The sequence below is a fragment of the Dryas octopetala genome, chromosome 9, assembly GCF_963921425.1.
Source record: "Dryas octopetala chromosome 9, drDryOcto1.1, whole genome shotgun sequence".
In the NCBI taxonomy this organism is placed as follows: Eukaryota; Viridiplantae; Streptophyta; class Magnoliopsida; order Rosales; family Rosaceae; genus Dryas; species Dryas octopetala.
The window spans coordinates 15,690,650-15,716,011 of NC_141374.1; the positions used below are offsets into that span (position 1 = coordinate 15,690,650).

Here is a 25,362-nt window from a genome sequence, read left to right on the forward strand (position 1 = left end):
TGCTTCATATATTATTTTGCTACAAATGGCTAGGATATCATAAAGTGTGAGAGCAGATCCGATCCAACGACCCCACTTGACCAGCTAATATAAATTTAGTCAAGTAAGATATAATATACCTCCCTGTCCAACACATTTTGTTTTCTTAATAACTGATGATTTCTCACATTTCAATCTGGTTTGAACAGTTTTCATATTGTTTTTAAGAGATTGGGAAGAGTTTGGATTGAGTTGGTAGAATTTGAGTTCCGTCTATTGTAAGAATATCCGTATAACATACAAATACATCTAACATTAAGAAAATCTATAGCTTAGTAATCAAAAAGCAAACCCGTAAAATTGAACCTTTAAAAATGTATTATGTGGGTCTATATAATAGAATTTTCTGTAAAATTTTTGTTCTGCTTCACAAAGAACAATCATTGGTTGGCAAGAAAGCAGAAGAAAATAAATGCTAAATCCTAATCATCATATGATTCTCAAAAGATGAATAAGTTCCATTGAATAAGCCAAAGGCCAAAATTATGATAATTTGTAGACCATGCCTATTGAAGAATTGATTGAACAGTTTATTTCTTTCTCTGATGTTTTCCACTGCATTTTTCAAAAGGACGAGTGTACAGCTTGCTATTGGGACCATCAGTAATTGTAAACCAGAAAGGAATTTAATAAACCGAGGGAGTGATTGTGATTCCGTCTTCTTGTGGTTTACTTTAGGCCCCACATATGCCTTGGAAGAAAATAACAAAGACAAAAATTGACAATCGAAGATGATTGTCAAATTGTGAACCATAGTGGCAATTCATTGATGCTTACTATGAGATAAAAGGTGATGGAAACCCTCCACCTCAAAAACATTATCTCTCTCTCACATGCATTACAGTGCTACTAGAACAGGAAAATGATCAAAATAGACAAAAATAAAAGGAGACAAAATGAAAGAATAATCCTTCGAGCTATCTACTAGGAGCAATCTGTACACAAGCATGGCCTTCACATGTGCAGCAAATCTATTTTCTGTTGGCTTGCTGTAGATATGAGTAAAAATGGGTTGAACAAAATTGGAGATCAAGTACCAGACTAGTGCAGTAGCTTGAGTGCATTGAAAGATGGCTCAAATGCTCAACGGCATTTTTCAGCAAGCCTGAACTCTATACTATCATTAGGCATTGTATTGAAAAGTTGGGTTAGGTCCAAATCCAGGTGAAGCCCATAGTATTAAGCCCTTTTACCGTGTCTACCCGACATGCATTCAAAGACCAATTGAGACATTAATAAAACATGAAAAAGGCAAACGTTACAGTGCATCTATTTCTCAAGAATTTCCTTGAATTGTCAAATTGGTTCAAGTTATACAAATGGAGTCGGTTAAAGTGCCCTTCCACTATAAATAGTCTCAGTAGCAAAAGCAGGACCCTGTTTCATGGGTTTCTGTATGAGCTTAGCAAATAGTGACCATGTTTATTGTTTAATCTTAACATAGCCAGAAGGCCCAGAAGGCCCAGAACTCGAATTACTTTGAAGTAATCAATACAAAAAAGACAGATATAGCTGTCATGATTAATGATTCTCCACTGAAAAATAATCGCAGTAGCAAAAGCAGACCCTGTTTCATGGGTTGCTGTCTGAGCTTTTGTTCAGAAAGTAGTAACCATGTTCATTGTTTAATTTTAGAAATATCCAGAACTTGAATTCTTATATCAATTAAAAGAAAAAATAGGTTACATGACTAATGCATACCTATGAAGGTGGTAATGCAGAATCCCCAAAAGTGACACCATTGGATCATTCCCAACTCAACTAAAAAGATGTACTCAAAACACAAAGTCCTGCAAATCACTTTCTGGCATCCATATCCGAAGAAGCTTGTCATAAAATGAGCAGGTAGCAACTAAAGTGCTACTCCTTTTGCCTTCATGGAATGATCCCTCCCTGTGCCAGTCAGCTCCATATGCAAGTGACTCATGCTTGCTGTATGTTTCAACGACTTCAGTTTTATCCCCATTAATCTTGACAATTGAAAACCCATTGTGCATACAAGCTGCCAGGACTAGACCGGTTACAAAGGGATGGTACTTGATTCTCCAGACTCCTCCTCCTAACCAACTAGAGGTTTCATTAACCGGTTTTGATATTGATCTTACATCCCATACCCTTAGGTACTCATCGTAGCTACCAGTAAGCACGGTATTGGGGTCGTTGGGGGTTTTGGCTATGCAACAGACTCCCATTTTATGGACTTTGGTATTCTGAAATGCCAACTTGGAAGGACCATCTCGCAAATCCCAACAACAGAATTTGCAGTCATCCGAACCAGTGTATACCAACTGGGGCTGGTGGATATCGAAAGAAGATGCCCAAACCTCAAAATCATGTGCTTTCCATATTTCTTGTGTCTCAAGCTTGGATTCCACTATAGAAACTATCGAGGCAGAACCATCCGAAAGCCCCACAGTGATAGATGTGGCTGAAGGGTTCCAGTCCAGACAAAGGCACATGGAAGAACTGATTTTTTCATCACTGACCTCTCTCAAAGAAAACCCTGCACCGAAAATTCATAATAACACTTATAAAAGAAGAACAGCCATCTTCATTGCCACTACTTAACAAGCACATAAAATTTTTGGCTCTAAAAATGGTTTAAATGTAAACTCTTGGACATAGCCATTAGCCATATCATACCTTGTGCTTCATCCGAAGAGCAACCAAGACCGTGAATTCTCAAGTAACCATCAGCGTCAGCTTGAGCAAGCAGAGGACTCGAACTCACACATCCTCCAACTGGGTTCCACTTTATATCAAATATTCCCGCAGTGTCCATGCGGTGAAGCAAATCAAGGCGACCCATGTCAGCATCAACGTTAAATAGCGATATGCTTCCGGCCCGGCTCGGCCTATCACCCTCGTGTAATGTGTACGTTGAAGCTGCCAGAACATGGCGGTACGAGTCGTGCGGACAGAAGTCCACGGCATCAGCATTGCCGTCTAAGTAGCAATGTGCCACGTCCATTCCTAGATTATTTTCAAACAAATTACACACTCATTTTACGTTGATTCAGCACTACACAGGCATTTTGTCAAACAAGTTACAGGCACAACTTGAAGTGATTATAATGCAAAGTATAAGTGTGGTTTTGCCGTTTTGGGTGGAAAATATTCTTAACTTTTAAATGGTATTATAAAGAGAATATGGTAAAACAAAATTGAAAAATAAATCTATAAGCTTATACGAAGCATAGAGAGAATCAAAGAAAGTGCCAGAATACAATAGGAGTGACGACGAAAGAAGAAGAGGACGTTACCGTTGTTCGTTGGCGGTTGTTCCTCAACTAAAAAGTAGGGGTTGGTGGGCTATAAAGCAAGTTATGCAAGTATTATTATATGGGCTTGGAGTAATTGGCCTTTGGGAAAATTACAAGCATGGGCCAGACTTGTGTTTTTATTTTTTTATTTTATTTTTGCCTGAGAAATCACAATCACATTTATGGCATGTTTAGGAATGGGATTGAGAAGGAATTGGATCGAGTAGGAGTTAAAATCCGAATTCCCATTAAAGCTGTTTATTAAATTATTTGAAATCAAAATAGGAATAGTACCAATTCCATATAAGTTGTTTACTAATTCACCGAAATCGGAATTGAAACCAATTTAATTACTAAAATGCCCTTGTTTTAAAAAAAATTATAGAAATAATGTGAGGGTATCATAGGAAAAAAAGTTGAACTCCTGATGGGTTGTTTCTCCAAGAATCATAATACCTCTCTCTACACAAGAATCCAATTCCTCCAATATAAGGAGTTGAATTCCTGATATCATGTGAGCCCCACTTGTATTTTTATTCTTATATAGTTACTAAACACATGAACATGAGTAGCTCGTAATCAGAATCTAATTTCTTATTTTGATTCCAATTACGAATTAGTAAACATGTCATATACTCTTTTATTTTTCTCTTTGCTTGGGACAAAAATAATCATGATCCATTCATCCATATATCCAAAATCATATTATTGGGCAACGGACCAGCATAGACACACTATTAAATTCAACCTTGCTGCATTGATATTGTACCCAATTTAACTGTCTAACACAAGGTGAGTGAGAGTTTAATGAACTCATTAGATATGAAATTTTATCTTAAAATACTTCGATCTTATTAATAATTAATCATCAACTTTTATATCGTATATCATTGAGTTACCTTTTCAAAATTTGATTAATATCATATATATGCATTTATAACTTGCACTGGGTATGAAACACACAACCCCAGGATCTACGTAGTACTGGTTGTGTTGTGCAACTTTTAGTCTTTTACATAATTCATTGTTGCTTGCTTATATAAAATGGTAGGAGCGTCTCCACAAAAAGAATTGCTTTAGGAGACATAAGGTTGTGGAGAATCAGTTTATATTCTAGTGCTAAGGTTTTGATCACGTTTCTCAACTCTGATTCGGCCATCGATCTATGATCCTACTTAGTATAAACTTTTACTACTTTTTCATCATTAATTTCATAAGCTTATTATTAAACATATTAACTAGCAACAAAACAAGGAGGGCTGCCTCAATTAGGAGATTTGAATATTAATTAGCAAATGGAAATGGAGCCTACCCGGGAAGAGAATAATAACATTTGATCTAAACATAGTCACGATAATCCAGGAATATTTTGGTGACATCAGCAATGAAACAAAGTGATCTGATTCCGATACATCAGTTCATTCGCCGAATCACTAGTTACTGACTCACTCAGTGACTCACGAGTCATGACTCAACTCTCTCTCTAGGCTCTAGTCTCTCGTCATACTCACATTGTATAGTCTGTATCTGTATGTAATGTAGTCACACAGTAAGTATTCAGTGACTGTGGGTAGCGTATGAAGTGGGCAACTCCCTTTCTCTTATTATGCGATATATGTGCTTGTTTTATTCCTCTGGCTTCCTCAATGCCTAAACTCCCTTATCTCGCATGCATAAACCTGCTTACTCGTTAATAACATCATAAAACCATATTTGGAATTTGGATATAGGAGTGGGTTCAGCCGTTCAGGTTTGCCACCTTTCACTATGAGTCTATGTACAAAGTACAATATAAGAAAGAGTTTATGATTAAATTTACGTTATCAATATTAACTTTTACTCAACTATAACTTGTCTATCAAATTACTGTCCAATTTAAAAATTCAATAAATTAGGATATCAAACTTTAAAAAGTAGGTCAAATTTCTCTAATTTTGTATCTATGAACTCAATTCGACCAATTTGATCATCTAGAATTGTAAGTTGTGATTCAAAGAGTGATTGTTCAAGCAATATTACTCCATATATTGAAGAAGAATATCTAAGCGGAAATAGTATGGACTCCACCTGGTGGTTTGCATGGAAGGGAGTGATACTATTGTGGAGTGGCCATGCAATATTGCTTGAATAATCATTGTTTTGATAAAATGACTAGTGACTACTAGACCGAAAATTAATCATAAATCTTAATGATGATAGCTATAATGTACAGAGAAAGCTTCGAGTAAGAATGTTCCTACAAAGAAAGCTTTAAGTAATAATGTTTTTATTTTAAGAAAAGTAAGAATATATGTTTTGAACCTACAATTCAACGATCGAAATTATTTATATTTGAAGGTATTATTTAAAGATTATCTTTATAAAAAATAAGTCAATTAAATTAGAAATTATTTAGTTAGTTTATTACTATCAATATCATTTCAATTTATTTGACAGACTGTATTTGTCTATTTAATTTAGATGACTAAATAATTATTAATTTGACTAATTTTTTATAAAAATTGAAGGACTTAAAAAAATAGATGGTTTCATTTATTGAACTTCATTACTAATAGTATCCAGGGATAGTGTTTTTGCTTCTTATTAAATTGAGAATAACTTACCAATGTCTTTGATATGGAATATGTAATATTACCAAAAAAAAAAAAAGAGAGAGAGAGAGAGAAAAGGGAAGGGAAGGGAAGGAGATGACAGGTGGTATGATACCACCTGCACCTGGTGCAGGTAAGTTCTTCTCATTTAAATTAGGACATCTTACTCAAAGGCTTAACGCTCTCTCATAATTTATATGGCACTTTAATAATAATAGTAAACCAGTAATATTATTTAACAGTTAATTTAAATAATAAAACAATTTAGTGTAACATTGCCAAACAAAATTGCCCTACTTGTTTTTTTTTTTGACATGGCCAATAAGCCTGTGCCTGCGTGGGTCATGGACCTCATGGTTGACATGGCCACTATTCAGTACTTTAATGAGTCCATGGAAAGTGACTCCAACGCTCTCACAAATGCGTGGACAAGGTCACTATCAGAGTCTGAAAAGAAGCAAACTCAGGTGAACAGTCTCCAGTTTCTCCTTGCTCGTACGCTAAAATTACACTTCCCAATACACAACATCAATCAACCAACTTAATTCTTAACATCTAATTAAGTAATTAATTAATTAATTAATTAATACTTCCCCAATTTGATTCTAGTTGACTTTTGACTTCTTTCTTCTACTGCACACAGAGTCCTTAACTATTATTAATGCAAACAATTAAATAATTGAAACTAATTATAATCGATGGCCTACGCCCTCTCTAGCCTCACACTTGCACTTTCTCCATCTATAATTAAGCTCTCTCTCCAGTCTCTTCTCCACTCCTCGATCGAAGACAATGATGGAAGAAGAACTGTACGACCTCGAGTACTCGACGCCCGCTGGTTTCAGCTCTGATTACTCTTCAATGGCGCCGATGCCGGAGGAAAATCTGCAGCTTCCTCATCATCATCATCATCATCAGGTGGACTACTACCGGAGCTTCGAGCCTTTATCGGTGGCTTTGGGCGACCGGATGCTGGGCCGGCCCGACCCGATGTTCTCCGGTTCGTGCTCCGCGGTATCCGAATCCGATGGTGCGAATTCGGTGGTGACAGCTGGAGTTCAACGACTAGGAGGTTCATCGGGAGAGGCGGCGGAGCTTTCGAGTGCGATTAATGCTAAGATCGCTTCGCATCCTCTCTACCCCAAGCTCCTTCAAGCTTACATCGATTGCCAAAAGGTGGAGTAGTACTAGTACTTGATATATCCGTTTGGTTGCTCACAAAACCAACAAAGAAAATAAACAAAGAAAGAAATACATAGGAATTCATTCATATGAACTTACTGCTACTTCTAATTATATAACCTGTTTCTGTTCCTCGATTGAAAACAAAAAGATCGAAAAAAGAAGACCAAAATTAAATTGCTGTTATATATATATACTAGCCTCAGCTCGCTGGAGTAAAGGCCGGTTTTGCGGTGAAAAATTGGACGATGGAGATGAAACGTCGTTTCATTTTCTGGCTTGAATTTTCTCGGAAGCCAAACGTACCGTGCAATAAAAAATTATCATGGCTCTACAAATAAATCAAACTTGATCAAATTTTCAAAATTTAATTAATTATGACTACTTATTAAGTTGCGAAACGTACATGTTTGTAATTAATTTGTGTTTGTTTTTAATATGGCGTTTAATTATTTATATATAGGTGGGAGCACCACCAGAAATCGCACGTATGTTGGACGAAATCCGGCGAGAAAGTGATCTTCTTTGTAGGATGAGACCCGGCGCCGTTTCAACGAATTGCATGGGTCCCGATCCTGAGCTCGATCTCTTCATGGTCTCTCTCTCTCTCTCTCTCTCTCTCTCTCTCTCTCTCTCTCTCTCTATCTCTTTCTGATCTGCAAGACACTGGTGTTTTTAGTTTAATTAATTTTCTTGTTTTTTTTTTTTCCGAAGGAAACTTACTGCGATATATTGGTGAAGTACAAATCGGATCTTACGAGGCCTTTCGACGAAGCAATCACTTTCTTGAACAAAATGGAGACGCAGCTCAACACTCTTGCTAATACTAGTACTCTCTCTCTCTCTCTCATTTCGTAAATCTTTGTTTTGTTAGTTTCTTCGTTAAAATTTGTGCTTTGTGCGCTTATTTTCCAAATATGGCTGCATATATATATATATATTTGTATTTTCTTCAAGTTACATTATTAATCCCATATATGAAAAAGCCCAGATCAGGAGCGAGCGAGCTAGGTTTGGCGCACGTTAGCACGAAACCCCAGTGCACGTTAGCACTTAGCAGGACAAGTGAGAGTACTGTAGATGTATATAGTTTTTGGTTTTGATTCCTAATTTCCTAGGCTGAGTTCCCTTTATTGGTTCTGATAAAAACCTGCACCTCAAACAACGTTTGTTCTTATTGAAGAAACTAAAGATCAAAACCCTAGCTAAATATATATATATATATATATATAAAAGAGACCCTTTTCTTGTAGACGTACATCTGATATTTATTTATTTCGGTACTAAGAGATCACTTGTATGAAATTAATATTCTGTTAATTAATGAATGAATGACGGTACTGCATGTATGAAGGTCTTTTGCAATTAAATTCACAGACTAATAATCAATATATATAATTATATATAGACAATTTTTCTAAAGGCATGGGCTTGGTAGCAGCTACAAGCCTACAAATACAGATTTTGATATTCAGATCGAACTCCAACTATGGCACTAGAAATGATAGTCGAGCCTAGCTAAGCAATAAGGCCCTAGCTAGGTAACTAATTAAGTGACTGGTTGAAAAAATATATGCAAGGACTTGATGGAGGCTGAGGTTGATATATAAGTTTTGTTTTACTAGCTAGTAAATATGTTAGCCAAACATCCATATCATGAGGCATACAGTATTTTGCATATATTCGATCAAGTGACTTGGGTAGGAGTTAATTTTCAAATTCAACACTATAAGAAATTTGGGGAAAGCAATGTAAAATCATTAATATACACTATACACCTTAAACCACATGATTAAATTTCTTGCTTACATAATTCCAGAACCACCTTGGAATCATTGTTTGTTTTCTAAAAGAAAAAAACTATTTGTACCATATATCTTAATTAACCATCCTTTTTTACTATATCTCTAATAGAGGTTAGACCACTTGTGGTGGAGGGGTTTCACATCTATTAGAAAGATAGTACACAAAATGGTCAGTTGGGATGCATGGTACAAATAACAATCCTCTTTCTTCAATTTTTTTAGTATGAATTTTTCTCTCTTGGGGTAAAATCTTTAATAATGTAATTTATTTATGTTATAGAGATATGCTAAAATGGTTTCCCAGTTTCAAGACTGTCTTTGGGCTAAAAAACGATAATGTATGATTGTTCTTGTCACATTATATATAAGTTGTGGACTCTATATATAAGCTTTTCCATTAATTTAATTAATTGTCGGTTATAACAAAAAAAAAGCAAAAAAAAAGAGAATGAAATTAACTCAGTTGATGCAGTGGCTCTTGTGATCTAGGGCAAACTTGATTTGATAAAACAGACTTGCTTTGGGAAAATTTGTCATATATGGTATAGGCTTCTAGTAAGTACGTGATTGGCTTAATTTTCTTTGTGGGTGCAAATATCAATGGCTGTTGGCTTTCAAAATACATATAAATTAAACTTGCTGCAATAGGCGGGAATGCACTCCCCCCCTAAAGATGATCTGTTATGGAAATGGTCCTAATATTGATCTTGGGTATTCCATACTAAATTTTCAAGTTGATTGTATATGACCATGAGTTTTAGTGCATGCCATGGGAGGGAATTAATGGTTTTACCTTGGGAAAGGTATTAAGTAATGGATCAAATTATATTGCTTCTTTATTTAATTAATGAGTACTTAAAAGAATGGGTAGGAATGGCTGCTGGAAGTACTTTCAAATGTATAAAATATGGTGTGAGCTGAAATAAACCGCATTTCTTCTAACCATCCTCATCGTCCCTTATGGAATCTTGTGAAGAACACTAGTTATATATACATATCATGGCAGGGTTAAGTACACTTAATTACCTTTCAAAATATAATGTCTGCTGGTTGAGGCGGACTTCTTATTCCTTTTATCATTGTTGATCTCCTACTTTTGAGGTTGTGCATATACTTGTATAATGGCTGAATCCATGGGTTTCTGTACTTGGTACAGATTGATTTTGTCGCCAAAAATGTTATTTTAGCATTACTTTTTGTGCTCAAGGCAACAAGATTACAGATATAGTATGGTAACTAGCTATTTCTTGAACCACTTTTTAAAAAGCTGCTTTCATGTGATGTATTTTGGGGTTTGGAGGTTATGGATTTTGTCTGGGACCTTATTGGTTGTAGAAAGCCAGTTGTTAATATATATAGTTAATTGGTTTGGGCATGCGAAAAATCTGTAGTTTAAATTTCAAAAGGGTTCATCACCTTTATGGCACCTGGGTAGTGAGATTGAAAGCTTCTAATGAATGTGCTTTGAGTGCTTTTTTTCTGTCAATTGCATGCTTGAGCAGGGTTCTTTGAATTTTTAATACCTATAGCACGAGGATGCCTTAGATGTCCATGCAGTGTTTAATTGGCTTGTGTTAAATACTTCTTTATTGTTTTAACGGCTACTGTATAGGAATTAAGTTGTGTTAATTAATTTCAGCTTTAGATTAGTTGTGCCTGCAAAGGATGCTTTTCTGCTAGATTAATACTTTACATATATGTTTGAATGTAAGAGTCATCCATATAAAATAGGATGTACTCAAACCAACGAGGGTTTATTTGAGTGGTCAGGCCTGTTGTTTGCTTCCACATGGTCTGAGGTTCGATTCCTCAAAAGTACCTATCTAACTGTTTGCTATTGTTTCCTGCCTCCCAAAGATTTTAGGGTTAGGCGGGTGGTTCCAGTTTAGAATCCGGGTCTGCCTGGGGTTCCTTGGGTTCATGTTAGAGAGAAGACTATTATTTCACTTGTCTTCAGTGTATCAATATATATTTTCAAGTTTGATAGGCTGATAGGACCCTCTTGTGCCCAGAAAGATAAGAATGGGAATGTCTATGACTCCTTGCCTATTATTTAAAAATAATATTCAGTTTTTACTCCCTAATTAATATAAGTTTGGGTTCATTTGCGTTTTCTGCTATACCCTTTTTTTTTCTGCTACTTCAGTTGAACTGTTCTTTTTCTGCATATTTTGATATATTAGGACTTGAACTATATATGCTTTGCTAGGTTGTCCTATCCAACACTTCATTTACAAAATGTAGTAAATTAAATTTGTAAAGCAAACAGGCATTGCTGTAGCTTCACTCTCACAAGTCACAACTTGAGATCTTGCGAGGGAATAAATTTAGTGTCTGATTATATGCACTTAGAGATTTATGCCCCTTCCCTCTTAAAAAAAAAAAAAAAAAAAATCAACTGGGCTCAGTAGTTAGCTAGACTGTGCATGTGTGCTGTGAAGTGTGAACCCATTCACTAGGTCCTAGGTAACGAGAGGAGGGGTAAAACGGGAATTATAATTAATTGGGTAGGAATTGGTGTGTGTGTGTGTGTGAATATTGACCACATGGACTCCCGCAGTTCCCGCTGCCCCATATCCAGTAGAACTGTAGAAGAGTGCAGCTTTTTACTTAAGCATTCAAACAAGAGTACTAGTGGCTGTGGCTGAAGCTGCGGTTGGGGCTGATGTGCATGCCTAGCTCGCTCAAGCAGTCAAGCCCAATGTTAGCTTTTGCTTCCCTAGGTATGTTCTATGATTCTACGTATCCATGTTTTTTGGTACTATAGTCAGAGTGTACCACTCCACCTTTTTAAGCCTGCAGCTGAGTCACCTAATTAATGCCTTCACATACCCCACCCCCAAAAAGTCACGTATATAGATAACATTTATTTATTTTTTATAATTATTTACTTTTTTTTTATATGGTTAGAATGAAATGGATATTATATGGGATTGAATTAAGTTCTCCTTGTAATTATGGGTTTAACTTATAAGCTATGCTAGCTATGTGTACAGTATACGTGAGTGTGCATATATATATATGTTAGAATATTAGAATATTAGAATATTAGAATTAGACCATCACTAGCTATCAGACAAAATTACGTTGTATAATGTTATGACGACGCATGTTGATTTATATTTGTAGAATATAGAATTAATGATTATATGCATACTATAATACGTGAATTGGGCAGAGATTACATATTAAACAGAATAATTTACGCAGTATTAATATTATACATGTTGATATCGAAGCCGAATCCTTGAGAAAAATAATAGGAAAAAGGAAAAGAAAATGGATGAGGCATTAATGCTTTCTCTGCAACCTTTCTCGGAACTGCAAGAAAAAGAGATAAATGTTTGTTGATGATGAGATTTGAGAGTCGGGCTAGGCTGCAGGAGATTGGGGTTGGGTGGATAATAGAGTGCGTGGTTTGCGGGTTACCTCTGATCTGCAAAAAGACTGAGACTGAATAGACTCCACTCACATTCACTGCATGCGATACGACACAACGAACTAATTCTGAATTTTTCTCGATCTCACTCCGATTTTTTTATTTTTTATATTTGTATCTCTGCTGTCAGTGTTTGGTTTGAGGGGTGTTGATGGACCCCTCTCTTCCATGCAGCATGGCTAGCTTTATGATAAATCACATCCCTCGAAACAAGCAATCCTGCCCTCCATGTGTGTTCTCTGCTGCATGCATGCATGCATGGACTTGTATGTATATCATGCATGCATGGCCCAGTACTCAACCAAATAAAGAAAAGGATTTATTAATACATGGTCGATCGTACGTGACCCAAATCTGCAGGTCTCAAACTAACAAACAAAAGGATTAATTAGTTCGATACCCCCTATGTATTTGGATGGGTCACTAGTGGGGACTGTACATTTTCAGTACAAGACATTGGATGGGATTTGTAGATGGCCCTAGCGAATATGAAATAACTCATTTGTCATTGTATGCACACTTGGTTCACAAGCTTGATTACTAGTAGATACAACCGTAGACATTAATTGCATGCATGTTAAATATTCGCAGCACTATTATTATTTTCTCATTTCAGTCTTCTTGCTAGGTATTGTTTAATGTGGCAGCTTAATATTGTTGCAAACATTTTGTGACATTCTTAGTTTGTGAAGGTAGCATTTGTATTTATATTACCACATTTTTGCTAATTAATTGAAGTGTGTATAATAAGTGATTAATATTTATTCTGCAGACGATGGTACTGCTGGTGGTTCATCTGATGATGAAGAATTGAGTGGAGGGGAGATAGAGGTAGAGGATCGTGACAGCTCACAGCTGCGGACAAATAACGAAGATCACGAGCTGAAGGGTAAACTGTTGCGTAAATACAGCGGTTATATAAGCACTCTTAAGCAGGAATTTTCCAAGAAGAAGAAGAAGGGAAAGCTCCCAAGAGAAGCCAAGCAAATCCTTCATGACTGGTGGAACCTTCACTATAAATGGCCTTACCCAACGGTACTATATATATAACTATATATACATCTCATGCAGAAAAACATGGAATAAGCGACACATGAAAGTCGTTGTAAAATGTTAAATTAGAGTTAATTTGTGTTGTTATATATTGATGGTCTTGCAGGAAGCAGACAAAATTACACTGGCTCAAGTGACGGGGCTGGATCAGAAACAAATAAACAACTGGTTCATTAATCAAAGGAAGCGCCATTGGAAGCCATCAGAGAACATGCAGTTTGCTGTTATGGACAGCCTTTATGGGCCCTGTTTTATCAAGGACTGAGACTGAGACTGAGAGCCCAGCCGCTGGCCCATTTAGGTCATGAGGCCCAAGCCCATTTTTACTCTGATTTGTACATGGTTCCTGAACATCACCTTAATTTGGCTAATGCGCTTTAGTAGACTTCTCTTAACTAATTGCTAGTACATCACTTTAATTCTTCATTTACTAATGGTAGCGTTTGCTGTTAGCCTGTGTGAGCAATCGTTGCTAAAGTCATTCACTGGGCTGGGCTTGGGCTTTACGAGTTACTTTTTTAATGCCTAGTTAGGTCGTACATCGGACTTGCGTCATGTCTTATTATGGACACTCTAATAGAGGTATGAAATTGTTCTATTATGAAATTGTCGCAAAGTTGAAGTAGAGATATTGGGATCTCATTTTTTGAAATTGCAAAACGTGTTATAGTTGCGGTGCTAATATATATGCACTTTATCCTTTAGCTATTATTAGATAATTGTCAGATAATTTGACAATGTTGTTAAACTATCAATTTAGACTATTAATTAGGTGGAATCTTATTTAAATATGTGATTAATCTAGACTATTAATTAGGTGGAATCTTATTTAAATATGTGATTGTATCATATATTTTATACCTTTGTATTATTTATTCATATCCGAAATAGGTTTACTCAGTCATTGATATGAATACCATGGTTTGAAATACATTTGTGTTTGTAGTTTTGTGTAGGGTACATCTCCTCGTGTCCTTCTGTCCTACGTATAAAACGGAACAAAGAAAACAAAGCAATCTACGTATGCATGGGCCGCATGGCTATATAGTATATAGGTATGCATGTGTAATGCCATTAGGTAAGGATGAAAACAAAATAACTTTTAATATTTTCAAAAGCCAAAATACACGTTTATCATAATTCATAAGTCTGAGTAGGATAATAAATAAATACAAAATAAAAAAAGGAAAATTTAAAATTGTAAGTTTGCTCTCAATTTTTATTCACGCATGTTGCTCATGCATGGACTGATCATTATAACACATTCTTTTAGGCAATCCTTGCTTGTTCCATCATGTCAGGCATGGATGTATCAAAAATGAAGAGCTAAAGTCAATGTGTTTAGCAGCATGGTAACATTTGGTAGCTTCATTGTTCATTCATTTCAAACACAAGCAAACAAAATCACTTGTATTCGACCAAAAAAAAAAAAAACAAAATCACTTGTTCTAGTTTTGATGGTTGAAGCATGCTGAAGAAATTTCAACTTTACTTCCAATTGAGAAGCTGGCCTTCCAATGTTACCCTGTATTTTCAGTTGGAATTAAATTCCACCATATGTAGAGAGCTAGTTTAATTGGGATCATGCGGTTCCTCTCTATGTTGTTTCAGCTTTCAATTTTGATCGTTTGGGGACGGGTTGGTATAAGAGTTTGTTTTGTGATTTTATTTTCTATTGGCAAAAAAAAAAAAAAAAATTCTATGTGGTGCTCCTATTCTTAGAGAGTATTGTACCACTTTAAAAATATGTGACAAGAGATTTAGAATATACATTGGTGGTGGGTTTACACAATTAGGTTCAAAGCTTTTGGGACCTGAAAGTGTCAATAATGTCACACTCAGGCGGCTCATTGTGGGCTTTCAAATTGTAGCCACCACCATGCTTGAAAAACAAAAAACAAACGCTGAGGCCTCCTCACCAATCCCCCTCCTCTCTAGCAAGACTCAAAAACTCAAACAGTGTCCAACTCCATGGTTATCATCATCTTCCTTCACTTAACTGTTACCTAAATAAAGAAAACAAAAAACAAGTATACAGATCATCCATCCTGTCATTACTTCTCTCCCATCTCTCTCTGTATAAACCAAAAACCAAAACGATAACCCCCGTGTCTGCAAAAAACTGAAGCACAAAACGATTTAACTAAAACTCATATAGTGCTCAACCTGTTTCCATTTCCATTTTCCTGTACCCCCACAAAGAGATAGAGAGAGAGAGAGGGAGATAGAGAGAGAGAGAGAGAGAGAGAGAGAGAGAGAGAGAGAGAGAAATACCCATTGGTATATTTGCTCTGTTTTGCCCTGTTCTCTCTCAATTTTGAAACAGAGCAGAGCTAGTTTTCCCCTGTTTTCCTCTGTTTTCTTTTCTGCTCTCCAATACAGAGAACATACAAAACAGAGCAAAACGTAGCCCATTCGAATGAAATGCGACTCCAAATCCCAAAGCCCCAAAATTCCATTTGGATTTTCCTTATATTCTCTGTATTCCTCTTCTCTCCCTCCAGCTCGGAGCCTCGGTGGTGCTCCGAGGCGGGCCGGTTCTGTGGAGAAGCAAAGCATTCCGAAAGCAGCATAAACTTCATTCCCAATTTCATTAACGCAATGGACATCCTCTCCAACCAAGTCAATCTAAACAGCTGGGGAGAATACAGTGTCATCTCGCCGGGGCCGGAGGTCCACGCCTTTGCTCAGTGCTACTCCGACCTCTCGCCGGAGGAGTGCTCTGCTTGCTTTGCAGTGTCAAGAACAAAGCTTCCCAGATGCCTTCCCTCCACCTCGGCGCGCATATACCATGACGGTTGCTTTCTTGGCTATGATGAACATGTGTTTTCCCACATAGCCGTCGATAAAAACCAGAAGAGTGTCAAGTGTGGCGGCTCAGCAATCGATGTTTCAAAGGACAAGCACAAAGCAGAGGAGTTTGGAAGAAAGGTGGGAGATGTGATTGGAAATGTGACAGAGAAGGCGGCGATCCAAGGAGGGTTTTCTGTGATGGGGGTGAGAGAGAGTGGAGGAGTGGAGGGTGTGTATGCATTGGCACAGTGCTGGAAGACAGTCAGTGCAAAAGAGTGCAGACGTTGCTTAAGAGATGCAAGGGACAACCTCAGGGTATGTTTGCCAGGGGCAGAGGGCAGGGCTATGTTTTCAGGGTGTTATCTGAGGTATTCTACACACAGATTCTATGAGGCTGAAGCAGAGTCAAGTGGTTTAGGTGAGGCATTCCCTTCAATGTCTCTTTCTCTTGTCAATGTTTGGGAAATTTGAAAAACTAACCAAAATTTGTCCTTAATTCTCGATTAGTATTGATTAGTACTCAAGCACCTTTCTTGAGTAGTTCTCGATCCCTATCGAGTAGTTTTCGAGAGAAATTCGAATACTTATTCATGGGAGCTCGAACAAGACTCAAGGGTTCGATTTCTAAATTAAAAAAAAAATGGTTAAAAGTTTTAGAAAGTTCATTTTGCGTTGAATTTTTATTGGGTCTTCTTCAATGTCTTAGTGGTTTTTTTTTTTTTTTTTTTTTTTTTTTTTCAGTTGAATTGTGGTATATTGTAGCTCCAATTATATATGGAATGGTCCTTTGTTTGTTTGCTCTCTTTGGAGGTTGTATGGTCTACAAGAGACTAGCAAAGAGAAAACAAGGTAAACAACTTGAAACCAATCCCCACTCCAAATACTCTCTCTCTCTTTTTTTTTTTTTTTTTCCTTTCGCTGCATGTTCTAATTTGGTTTTTATGTTTTTTCTCTCAGTGAACAATGGCCAGTTTGGGATTTCGATTTCTATACGTAAGACCAGTTTGAATTTCAAGTACGAAATGCTTGAGAAGGCCACCGATTTCTTCAATGCCTCGAGGAAATTAGGCCAAGGTGGAGCTGGTTCTGTGTTCAAGGGAGTTCTTCCAGATGGGAGAACAGTTGCAGTGAAAAGATTGTTCTTCAATACAAGGCAGTGGGTGGATGACTTCTTCAATGAGGTGAATCTCATCAGTGGGATGGAACACAAGAACCTTGTTAGGCTTTTGGGTTGCAGCATTGAAGGCCCAGAAAGCCTTCTAGTCTATGAATATGTACACAAAAGCCTTGACCAAATCCTTTTTGGTAAGGACAAAGTGCACACTCTAAGTTGGCAACAGAGATTTGATATCATCTTTGGAATTGCTGAGGGACTTGTGCATCTTCATGAAAGTAGTGGAGTGAAAATCATCCACAGGGACATCAAATCCAGCAACATTCTCCTTGATGAGAGGCTTGTCCCGAAAATCGCGGATTTTGGACTTGCCCGGTGTGTTGGTCCTGATCAATCTCATCTTAGCACAGGAATTGCAGGGACCCTGTAAGAAAAAAAAAAAAAAAAAAAAACTAGTCCCAGTAATTTTCTTATAGCATTTCTATGGAGACAAGGAATTTATATTAGTTTGATATTTTTTGTTGCAGGGGATATATGGCTCCTGAATATCTTGTCAGAGGGCAGCTAACAGATAAAGCTGATGTATATGCCTTTGGCGTGCTGGTTCTTGAGATTGTATGTGGCAGGAAGAACCGTGTTTTTGCAGAAGGTTCAAAAAGTTCGGTCCTGTACACTGTAAGGTTCATATCTCTTATGCATCAGTATATATATAACTATATGTAGTGATATATGGGAGAATTTGAAGTGTTGTCCGGTTGAAAAATTATACCCTTGCATAGAAAGTAATGTGATTACTGAAAGACCATTATAACCAATTTTTGAAAATAATATCATATTGGTTTGGAGCTTTGATTTTGGACAATGCAGACGTCAATCAAACAGCATGTATGCTTGACATTAACCTAATAATATGCCTAGTGACATACTTTTGTTTTCTTTGTTCTGGCATCAGGTTTGGAAGAATTACAAGGCAAAAAACATTACTGAATCTGTTGATCCCATCTTGAAAGGTACATTCCCCGAAAGACAGGCATCCGATGTGCTTCGAATGGGGCTTTTGTGCACACAAGCTTCTCTGGCAGTGAGGCCATCCATGTCTCAAGTAGTTCTGATGCTGACTGATAAAGAATGTGTCATCCCTTTACCAAAGCAGCCTCCATTTTTGAATGCTAGCATACTCGCTTCGGATGCCTCCAGACCTTCTCTGACCTCTTTGTCACAAACAACAGATGGAGTGTCTCTAAAGTCCACCACTATGGTCACCGCAGAATCCCATTTTTCTGCAACAATTGAAGCATCTGAGCCAAGGTAGAGGAGTACTGCTTGAAGCTTGTAATTGTGCACTTTGTTAGGCATAGAAGGTTTTGCCATGTAGTTATTGTTCTTTTTCTTTTTCATCGAGGGAGAGCAATTTGAAAGATCGATTCACCTAGCTAGGTTTATAATTAACTTGTATATATATTTCTTTTGTTCTTTAATTGTAAATCTCACCCCTTAGATGATATGCATTGACATACACAGGTTTTGGTTTTGGTTTTTTTTTTTTTTTTTTTTTTTTTTTTTTTTCATGTTTAATCAAGCTATTGTAAGTTCAAATCCACTTGTGTTATCCGCCAAGGATATATAAGATTGCTAACTCATCTCAAGTTTAAAAATGGAAGTTTATATTGTAAAGATTGCTGGATATATCCAGCAATGTTCACTATAGTTCTATCCCTTTGTTTTAGGGAATTCTATAGCATAAATAGAGGAATACAAACACCTCTGCTTTTGAGGTTTTCAGCCAAATTATATCAGTTTGATGTTTTGAGTTTTTTAGAGATATCAAAGTCCATAATAGGTTAAGAGTGGGGAATGTATTATGATAGATCAATGGTTTGATTCCATTCAATGTTACAATATGTATTAGGAGTATTATGATTCATCAGCTGTTTGATCAAAACCAACGGTTACATTCCTAGTTTAGGAGACTTCCAAATTTCACATATGTTGTCATGTCACTATAATAGGGAATGAAATTTTTTCTCTTAAATTGAGTTCAAATCTTGATAAAACATCTTATTTTCTTAAAGTTAATGCCAATTATTGAATTTTGATCCAATAGTTGATCGCCGAATAATCACATTTTGGTTATTGCATTGTTTAATAGGATTAAGATCAGCACACCAAAAAATGCATAACCAAAAGAAGGAGAAGAAGGAAAAAAAGGTTTAAGAGATCCTAATGTTTGGTCATCAAAAACAAGAACAATGGGCCAAAATTCAATGATAAGAGTTATTGGGCCTTTGAGTCCATGACCCAATTGTAGAAACCCAACGGGTCCAAAGTCTGAGCCCGGTAAAAACACAGCCGGCCAAGCCTAAATGTAAACTTTTGGCGCATATCTGGAAATCAGTTTTCTGGAAATTCGAGTGGTTGACGGAGAATAGGAATCTCACTCGAGTCAGAGAGATTCAAATGATCAGGATTCTCACTCTCTCAGCGAACAAAGGACTTCCTCTGCTTCTTCTTCTAGTCTTATGAGTGCGAGACAGAACCGAAGCGAACAGGAACGTCGCCGTTTTGGAACCCAGCCATGACTTTGAGCTCTGATCCTCTAGACTGGAAATTCTCTCAGGTTTTTGGTGAACGAGCTCCCGGTGATGACCTTCAGGATGGTTAGACCCTCCCTCTCTCTCTCTCTCTCTCTCTCTCTATATCTGTGTGTGCTTGAAGTCGTCGAAATGTTTCTTTGATTTCGTTTTCTTATGCTGTGTTTGGTTACTGAGAAAGCTCGGGTAAAAGATAAATTCCTCTCATTTTTACTTTTTTTACTGTCTTGCTTATTCTGGTTGTTATACGACCTTGTAGTTTAGTTCAACTCTTTTCCGTTTTCTTTGGGTGGTGGTGTTCAGTAGGCTCTGTAACTGAGAGGATGCATGAATGAGATTGCAGAATGACATTAAATTACAAAAAAAATATTTGAATTTTGCGATAATAAGTGGATTTTAATTTTTTTTTAGAATTAAAGATTCATTTTTGTTGCAACCAAACGTATCACTCGGGTTTTATTTTGTTTTGCATGTGTTTGTTTAGAGAAATAAATTCAATTCTTGACTCCGTATTTGATTCTCTTTCTTGTAGTTGACACCATATCCGCAATTGAATTTGACAAGAGTGGTGATTACCTTGCCATTGGAGATCGAGGTGGCCGCTGTGTAATATTCGAGAGAAAGGATGGGAAACATGTGAGAATTACTTACGCAGTTTACAGTTGTAGATCATTCAAGAAAATTTCAATGGAATTTATTCTTTTTTTTTTTTTTTTTTTTTTTTCAAATATGCAAGAATTTTTTGAATTCATTTGGGGCTATCTTCCTTGTTAGGCTGGTGGCTGTGTTGGTTTGTTTTGGCATCTAATGTTGGATGAAATTGGGTTTACCATCTTTTTACCCTTAATTCTTAATTGGCTTCTTAGACTTTAAATCAGCACCATTCTCGACATGAACTGGAGCAGTTGGATTTCACGTCCACGCAGCATCCTGAATTTCAATTTAAGACTGAGTTTCAGAGTCATGAACCTGAGGTATAGTTTAGATTTATTCTTTTAAATGCAACATCTAGAAAACGTGTTAATGCCTGTATTGATTATGCCAGTGCATATTTTTTGTTCTGTTTTTGCAATGCCGATGATTATGTTTTCATGTCATTACCTTTTACTCAGTTTGACTACTTAAAGAGTGTGGAAATTGAAGAGAAGATCAACAAAGTAAGATGGTGTGCGACATCCAGTGGAACCCAATTCATCCTTTCAACAAATGACAAGACGATAAAACTGTGGAAGGTACAAAATTTTCTGAACAAGTCAATTTTACTTCAAAGGGTGGAGGGGTGGACACTTGGATTGATGGTAGTGTAGGAATTGGAGTTGCTGGGAGTGCTACTGGATGTGGGAGTCGGAGTGCTTCTAAGCAATAGAATGCATTTTTGAGTGAGAAGATGCATGTGAAGTCTGGAAATGGGAAAAATTAAGGTGCCAAATGATTTTATACATGATAAACAGAACACTGAAGAAACAAGGACAGAACATTTTTGTGTTTAAAACCAATGATACTTTGCATTTTTATTGTTGAACAATATTGAATAATCCCAACCTCTCTAGATGCATATACAGCTCTGTTAATATTTCTTGGGCAATGTTGACTTGTTCATTTTTTTGTTTTTTGAGATCAGGTTAAGGAATGCAAGGTGAAGAAAGTAAAAGATATGAACCCGGATCCACATGCAAGCTTTGATGCGCTTCTGACTGAAAGGAGTTTCATCAGTAGAGAAGCTAGATCATCTCTTGCTAATGGCCATCGTCAGGAATGGATGGAGAAGATGGCTAAGAACATGTCACCTTCTCAAGACATGAATGCCAAGGTTGATACCCGTGCATTATAGTAAAGCTACTTTTTTGTATTACTCTTGGGTCATCAGCATCAGTTTTTCACAGTATACAAGGTTATCATTATAATTTATAACGTGACTAGGTTGCTGACATGGAAGACACTGCTCAAACAAGATGCAGAAAGGTGTATGCTCATGCTCATGAATTTAATATTAACTCCATCTCAAATAATAGGTAAAGTTTGTGGGGGTATCTTTATCTAAAATTTTGTTTCTCTTCTAGCTAAAAATCACCTTGCACAGAGAAATTAGGATTTGAGAGAAGCCATTCTGCTTTTTCATTATTCAGATAGGCCTCCTTTTATTTGTTCCTAATTTGGCTATCTTATTTCTTCTCCAAATTACAGAAACAACTTAATTTATAATGTATGAAGTTATAAACTTGCAGATGTATCCTGCATCTAAGAGATAATCTGCTTTAAACCTTTGTACAGCGATGGTGAAACATTTCTTTCTGCGGATGACCTTAGAATAAACTTGTGGAATCTTGAGATCAGTAATCAGTGTTTCAATATTCTTGATATGAAGCCACCAAACATGGAGGATCTTACGGGTAGTCTATCCTCTAGTCTTTACATCTTATAATTTCTGTGAGCTCCTATATTTTTGTTTTACTAGAACATGCTACATTATCATCCAAACATTTCATAATTTTTTCTGGATGACGATCTATACCGATTTTGATTTCAGTTTTTCTCAGTTGAGTTGATTTTATGCTGGAAACTCTTGCCATGACCAAAATATAGGTTACAATTGTGGAAAGATGCTTTGGAACAAGAAAGAGAATGTTTGAGACAAGCAGATTAAGAATAAAATGCATGTGTTTTCAGAGAATTGAATTTGAGCAAATTTCAGATTCTGTATAGTTTTGAATCATTCTCTCTTTAGGTTTAGCCATAGAATTGATATTTGCTTCCATATAATTTTTAACCATAGTTCTTTAGGATGGGACACTAACCAACTGGGTGCCAAGGTCTAACAAGCCTGTTCACTCAGTTTTGACAACTATCCTATTGTGCTTGATCATTTATCTATCCAATAAAAATACCATCATGGCATCCTTTAAAGTCCATTCTCTGCTCAAAAGGCTCAAAGATATTTCTTTTGTTTGTAATCTTTTTCTGATTGACGATTTTTATTCAGAGGTCATAACATCGGCTGAATTCCATCCCATCCATTGTAATCTGCTTGCATACAGCAGCTCAAGAGGTTTTATTCGTTTGGTTGACATGCGGCAGTCAGCTTTATGTGATAACAGTGCAAGAATGTGAGTTTAATCACAGTTCCTTTTTTTGTGGTCCGTGGATTATTTATTTTGATCTGGTGCATGAGGATGTTCTGATACTTGATACTTGTTGTTTGGAGTGATTGACAGATTACAAGATGGAGATTCACAAGGGTTCAAGTCATTTTTCACAGAAATTATCGCGTCCATCTCTGATATGAAGTTTTCGAAGGATGGGCGGCACATCTTAAGTCGTGACTACATGAATCTAAAGGTATCTTATAATAGTTGATTTTTACATTTGGAATTTATATTTTTTTATAAGGAAAAGGCGATTGGATGAGATGTTTATAAATTTATGTCCTAAGCAACTTTATGATGACATTTTTTCAAATGATCTTTTGTATGGGTTTGGTGAGACCGGCGTTGCCCTTTTCTGTAGGTGCAAATTTATTTTGATTGAGGCTTTTGTTTCTTGTTTAGCTCTGGGACATGCATATGGATTCTTCACCGGTTGCAACATACAAGATCCATGAGCACCTGCGCCCTAAGGTAAGGAAAAAAAAGAACCTGTTCCAACTCCAAATCGGAGACGTTTTCGTGGATGTATGGAACTGAGTTTCTAATGAATTGATTCTGTGTGTCATTACCCTATCCATGCAGCAGGCATATGGTATCTTTTGCTTTCACTTGATAAGTTCAAATGTGCAAACTTGCATACCTATCTCCCTACAGCTGACAGCTATATTTCCCCACTTGCAGTTACCTGAGTTGTATAATAATGATCACATATTTGATAGATTTGGCTGCTGCTTCAGTGGAGATGGACTTCATTGTGCAACTGGATCTTATAGGTATACTTTTGACAGGATGTGCTCGTGCATATTAAGTCATGGAAGCCTTATTACCAATTGAAGTTGTGTTTGGCTTGTGTTTGCCTAATTGTTCAGTTTTAGTGATAACTTTCTCTAATTTTGACTTAGCAACCAAGTGCGCATTTTCTCGCATGGTGACGGAAATGAAGAAGGAACTTCAATAGAAGCTAGTAAAACTCCTAACAGGTTGGCTCTTCATCCTTCTATTATGTAGTGTAATTCCCTTAAATTGTAATTTGTTGAATTTGTGGAATAGAACCTTATAATCAAGTGGGTGGGGTTTTTTTATGGGATAACTTTTTTCTAGCTAGATTATCATACATTGTCAGTCTGCCTTTGATCACTACACACTGTAACGGCACCTCTATCATTGACCACGACATGAAAGATTTTCTCTATCCCCCCTCCCCCCCCCCAAAACGCAAAAAAATGAAAAAAACGAAATGGTCATGTTGCCCTTATAATATGGAAATAACAGTCCTTGAGATTTGGAATTCTATGAAACTGAGTCGACTATCACTTGGAAAATTTACATAATCTTAATGCTCCACCACTGACAGTTCTAGTTGTTTTCTGAACTTGAAAGCAGGAAGCCACTTCTCCGGACTGCTCCAAGGGCTAGGAGATCATCCTTGAGCAACCTGGCACGAGGATTTTACCGGCATGGTTGGGATTTCCAGCTTCATTATGTTTCTGTGCTTTTTCTAGAATAAGTCTGTTTCTGTATGCCAATCATATAACTCATCTGTTCTGGTTTTTCAGGGCATGAAAATTCAAGCACAGGCGGTGATGAAATTAGTTATGACTTAAGTTCCAAGCTACTACATTTGGCATGGCATCCAGAGACAAACTTGATTGCTAGTGCTGCTGGGAGTAGCTTGTTCATGTATTATTCATAGTTTTGTGTACAGTTACACACTGTAAAAGTGATTGTAAAAAGGGTGTCAACTTGTCCTTAAAGTAGGCAATAGCTTGAATGTCCCAACTCTCCCCCTGTGTCTGGACTGGCACTGTAGGCATAATGCAAGAAAGCCAGTATGATACCACATTTGACAAAATAATTGTGATTAGACACCACTGCTCTTATGTTCTCGTGGTAGGCCTGGTCTGTTATTGTTAATAGCTTCTCTAATATATTATGGAATACTAAGAATGACCATCATTTTCCTTATTACTATTATTTTTGTAATTTGTGTAAGACTCTCTCTTTCTTGTACCAATATTGAATTAGCAAATCTCATCCAAATTTTTCCCACTACAGATTGACCCTTTAATCTTCACCTTGTGAAGTGCCAGACCGATGAAGTATTTAAAGTTTAAAAATTCAAAAAGTTCGGGGTGAAGAAAGGAAAAGATGTAAAAAGAATGAAGAAATGATTTAAGGGCCACTGGCAAGTGGCAAGGATGCGAGAGTTAATCATGCATTTATTTAAAATTTTCTCACAATTTGATTATTTGGGAAAGGAGTTGCTCATTTTTGGTTTGAAATTTAGATTATGCTACATGTAGAACAAGTTCTCAATTATGAATTTTAGTTTTTGGCCTATATGCATTC

At 36.7% G+C, this 25,362-nt stretch overlaps 4 protein-coding genes across 11 annotated transcripts; 3 read left to right on the plus strand and 1 right to left on the minus strand.

The window, feature by feature from the left end:
• Positions 1-1,531: 1,531 nt before the first annotated feature.
• On the minus strand, positions 1,532-3,312 carry LOC147274755 (Transducin/WD40 repeat-like superfamily protein). The gene is made up of 3 exons (XM_086256091.1): positions 3,303-3,312; positions 2,683-3,012; positions 1,532-2,542 (listed from the first exon to the last, which is right to left on the minus strand). The coding sequence occupies exons 2-3, from the start codon at positions 3,008-3,010 to the stop codon at positions 1,815-1,817; spliced, it is 1,056 nt and encodes a 351-aa protein (XP_086112217.1). The 5' UTR covers positions 3,011-3,012; positions 3,303-3,312; the 3' UTR covers positions 1,532-1,814.
• Positions 3,313-6,688: 3,376 nt separating this feature from the next.
• LOC147274756 (homeobox protein knotted-1-like 6) lies at positions 6,689-13,637 on the plus strand. 7 transcript variants are annotated; one of them, XM_086256097.1, is made up of 7 exons: positions 6,689-7,069; positions 7,539-7,670; positions 7,790-7,904; positions 8,126-8,146; positions 11,347-11,361; positions 13,092-13,354; positions 13,479-13,637. In XM_086256097.1, the coding sequence occupies exons 1-7, from the start codon at positions 6,689-6,691 to the stop codon at positions 13,635-13,637; spliced, it is 1,086 nt and encodes a 361-aa protein (XP_086112223.1). The 7 variants fall into 7 exon arrangements, with proteins under 7 accessions (XP_086112223.1, XP_086112221.1, XP_086112220.1 ...); XM_086256095.1 differs by lacking the exons at positions 8,126-8,146; positions 11,347-11,361 and adding an exon at positions 8,194-8,198 and having other exon boundaries at positions 7,790-7,929; XM_086256094.1 differs by lacking the exons at positions 8,126-8,146; positions 11,347-11,361 and adding an exon at positions 8,768-8,775 and having other exon boundaries at positions 7,790-7,929.
• Positions 13,638-15,796: 2,159 nt separating this feature from the next.
• Positions 15,797-18,591, plus strand: LOC147274757 (cysteine-rich receptor-like protein kinase 1). Its single transcript, XM_086228360.1, has 6 exons — positions 15,797-16,621; positions 16,728-16,780; positions 16,872-17,014; positions 17,123-17,705; positions 17,807-17,954; positions 18,232-18,591. The coding sequence occupies exons 1-6, from the start codon at positions 15,797-15,799 to the stop codon at positions 18,589-18,591; spliced, it is 2,112 nt and encodes a 703-aa protein (XP_086084486.1).
• A 1,071-nt stretch (positions 18,592-19,662) lies between these two features.
• Positions 19,663-24,969, plus strand: LOC147274758 (serine/threonine protein phosphatase 2A 55 kDa regulatory subunit B beta isoform-like). Of its 2 annotated transcripts, none has more exons than XM_086256088.1 (14): positions 19,663-19,936; positions 20,403-20,506; positions 20,737-20,844; positions 20,983-21,102; positions 21,492-21,680; positions 21,791-21,882; positions 22,142-22,260; positions 22,851-22,974; positions 23,083-23,206; positions 23,416-23,484; positions 23,695-23,786; positions 23,916-23,993; positions 24,394-24,473; positions 24,570-24,969. In XM_086256088.1, exons 1-14 carry the CDS (start codon positions 19,855-19,857, stop codon positions 24,704-24,706), a joined length of 1,518 nt encoding a protein of 505 aa, XP_086112214.1. In that variant the 5' UTR covers positions 19,663-19,854; the 3' UTR covers positions 24,707-24,969. The 2 variants fall into 2 exon arrangements, with proteins under 2 accessions (XP_086112214.1, XP_086112215.1); XM_086256089.1 differs by having other exon boundaries at positions 24,397-24,473.
• Positions 24,970-25,362: the final 393 nt, after the last annotated feature.

Bases quoted from the DNA above. Each gene is read 5' to 3' on its own strand.
- LOC147274755 (XM_086256091.1), bottom strand. From the start codon at position 3,010: ATGGACGTGGCACATTGCTACTTAGACGGCAATGCTGATGCCGTGGAC. The intron at 2,543-2,682 runs GTATGATATGGC...TTTTCGGTGCAG, and splicing joins CTCTTCGGATGAAGCACAAG to GGTTTTCTTTGAGAGAGGTC.
- LOC147274756 (XM_086256097.1), top strand. From the start codon at position 6,689: ATGGAAGAAGAACTGTACGACCTCGAGTACTCGACGCCCGCTGGTTTC. The intron at 7,070-7,538 runs GTGGAGTAGTAC...ATTTATATATAG, and splicing joins CTTACATCGATTGCCAAAAG to GTGGGAGCACCACCAGAAAT. The intron at 7,905-8,125 runs GTACTCTCTCTC...AGTGCACGTTAG, and splicing joins CAACACTCTTGCTAATACTA to CACTTAGCAGGACAAGTGAG.
- LOC147274757 (XM_086228360.1), top strand. From the start codon at position 15,797: ATGCGACTCCAAATCCCAAAGCCCCAAAATTCCATTTGGATTTTCCTT. The intron at 17,015-17,122 runs GTAAACAACTTG...TTTTTCTCTCAG, and splicing joins ACTAGCAAAGAGAAAACAAG to TGAACAATGGCCAGTTTGGG. The intron at 17,955-18,231 runs GTAAGGTTCATA...TTCTGGCATCAG, and splicing joins AAAGTTCGGTCCTGTACACT to GTTTGGAAGAATTACAAGGC.
- LOC147274758 (XM_086256088.1), top strand. From the start codon at position 19,855: ATGACTTTGAGCTCTGATCCTCTAGACTGGAAATTCTCTCAGGTTTTT. The intron at 21,883-22,141 runs GTAAAGTTTGTG...ACCTTTGTACAG, and splicing joins AACTCCATCTCAAATAATAG to CGATGGTGAAACATTTCTTT. The intron at 23,207-23,415 runs GTATCTTATAAT...TTTCTTGTTTAG, and splicing joins GTGACTACATGAATCTAAAG to CTCTGGGACATGCATATGGA.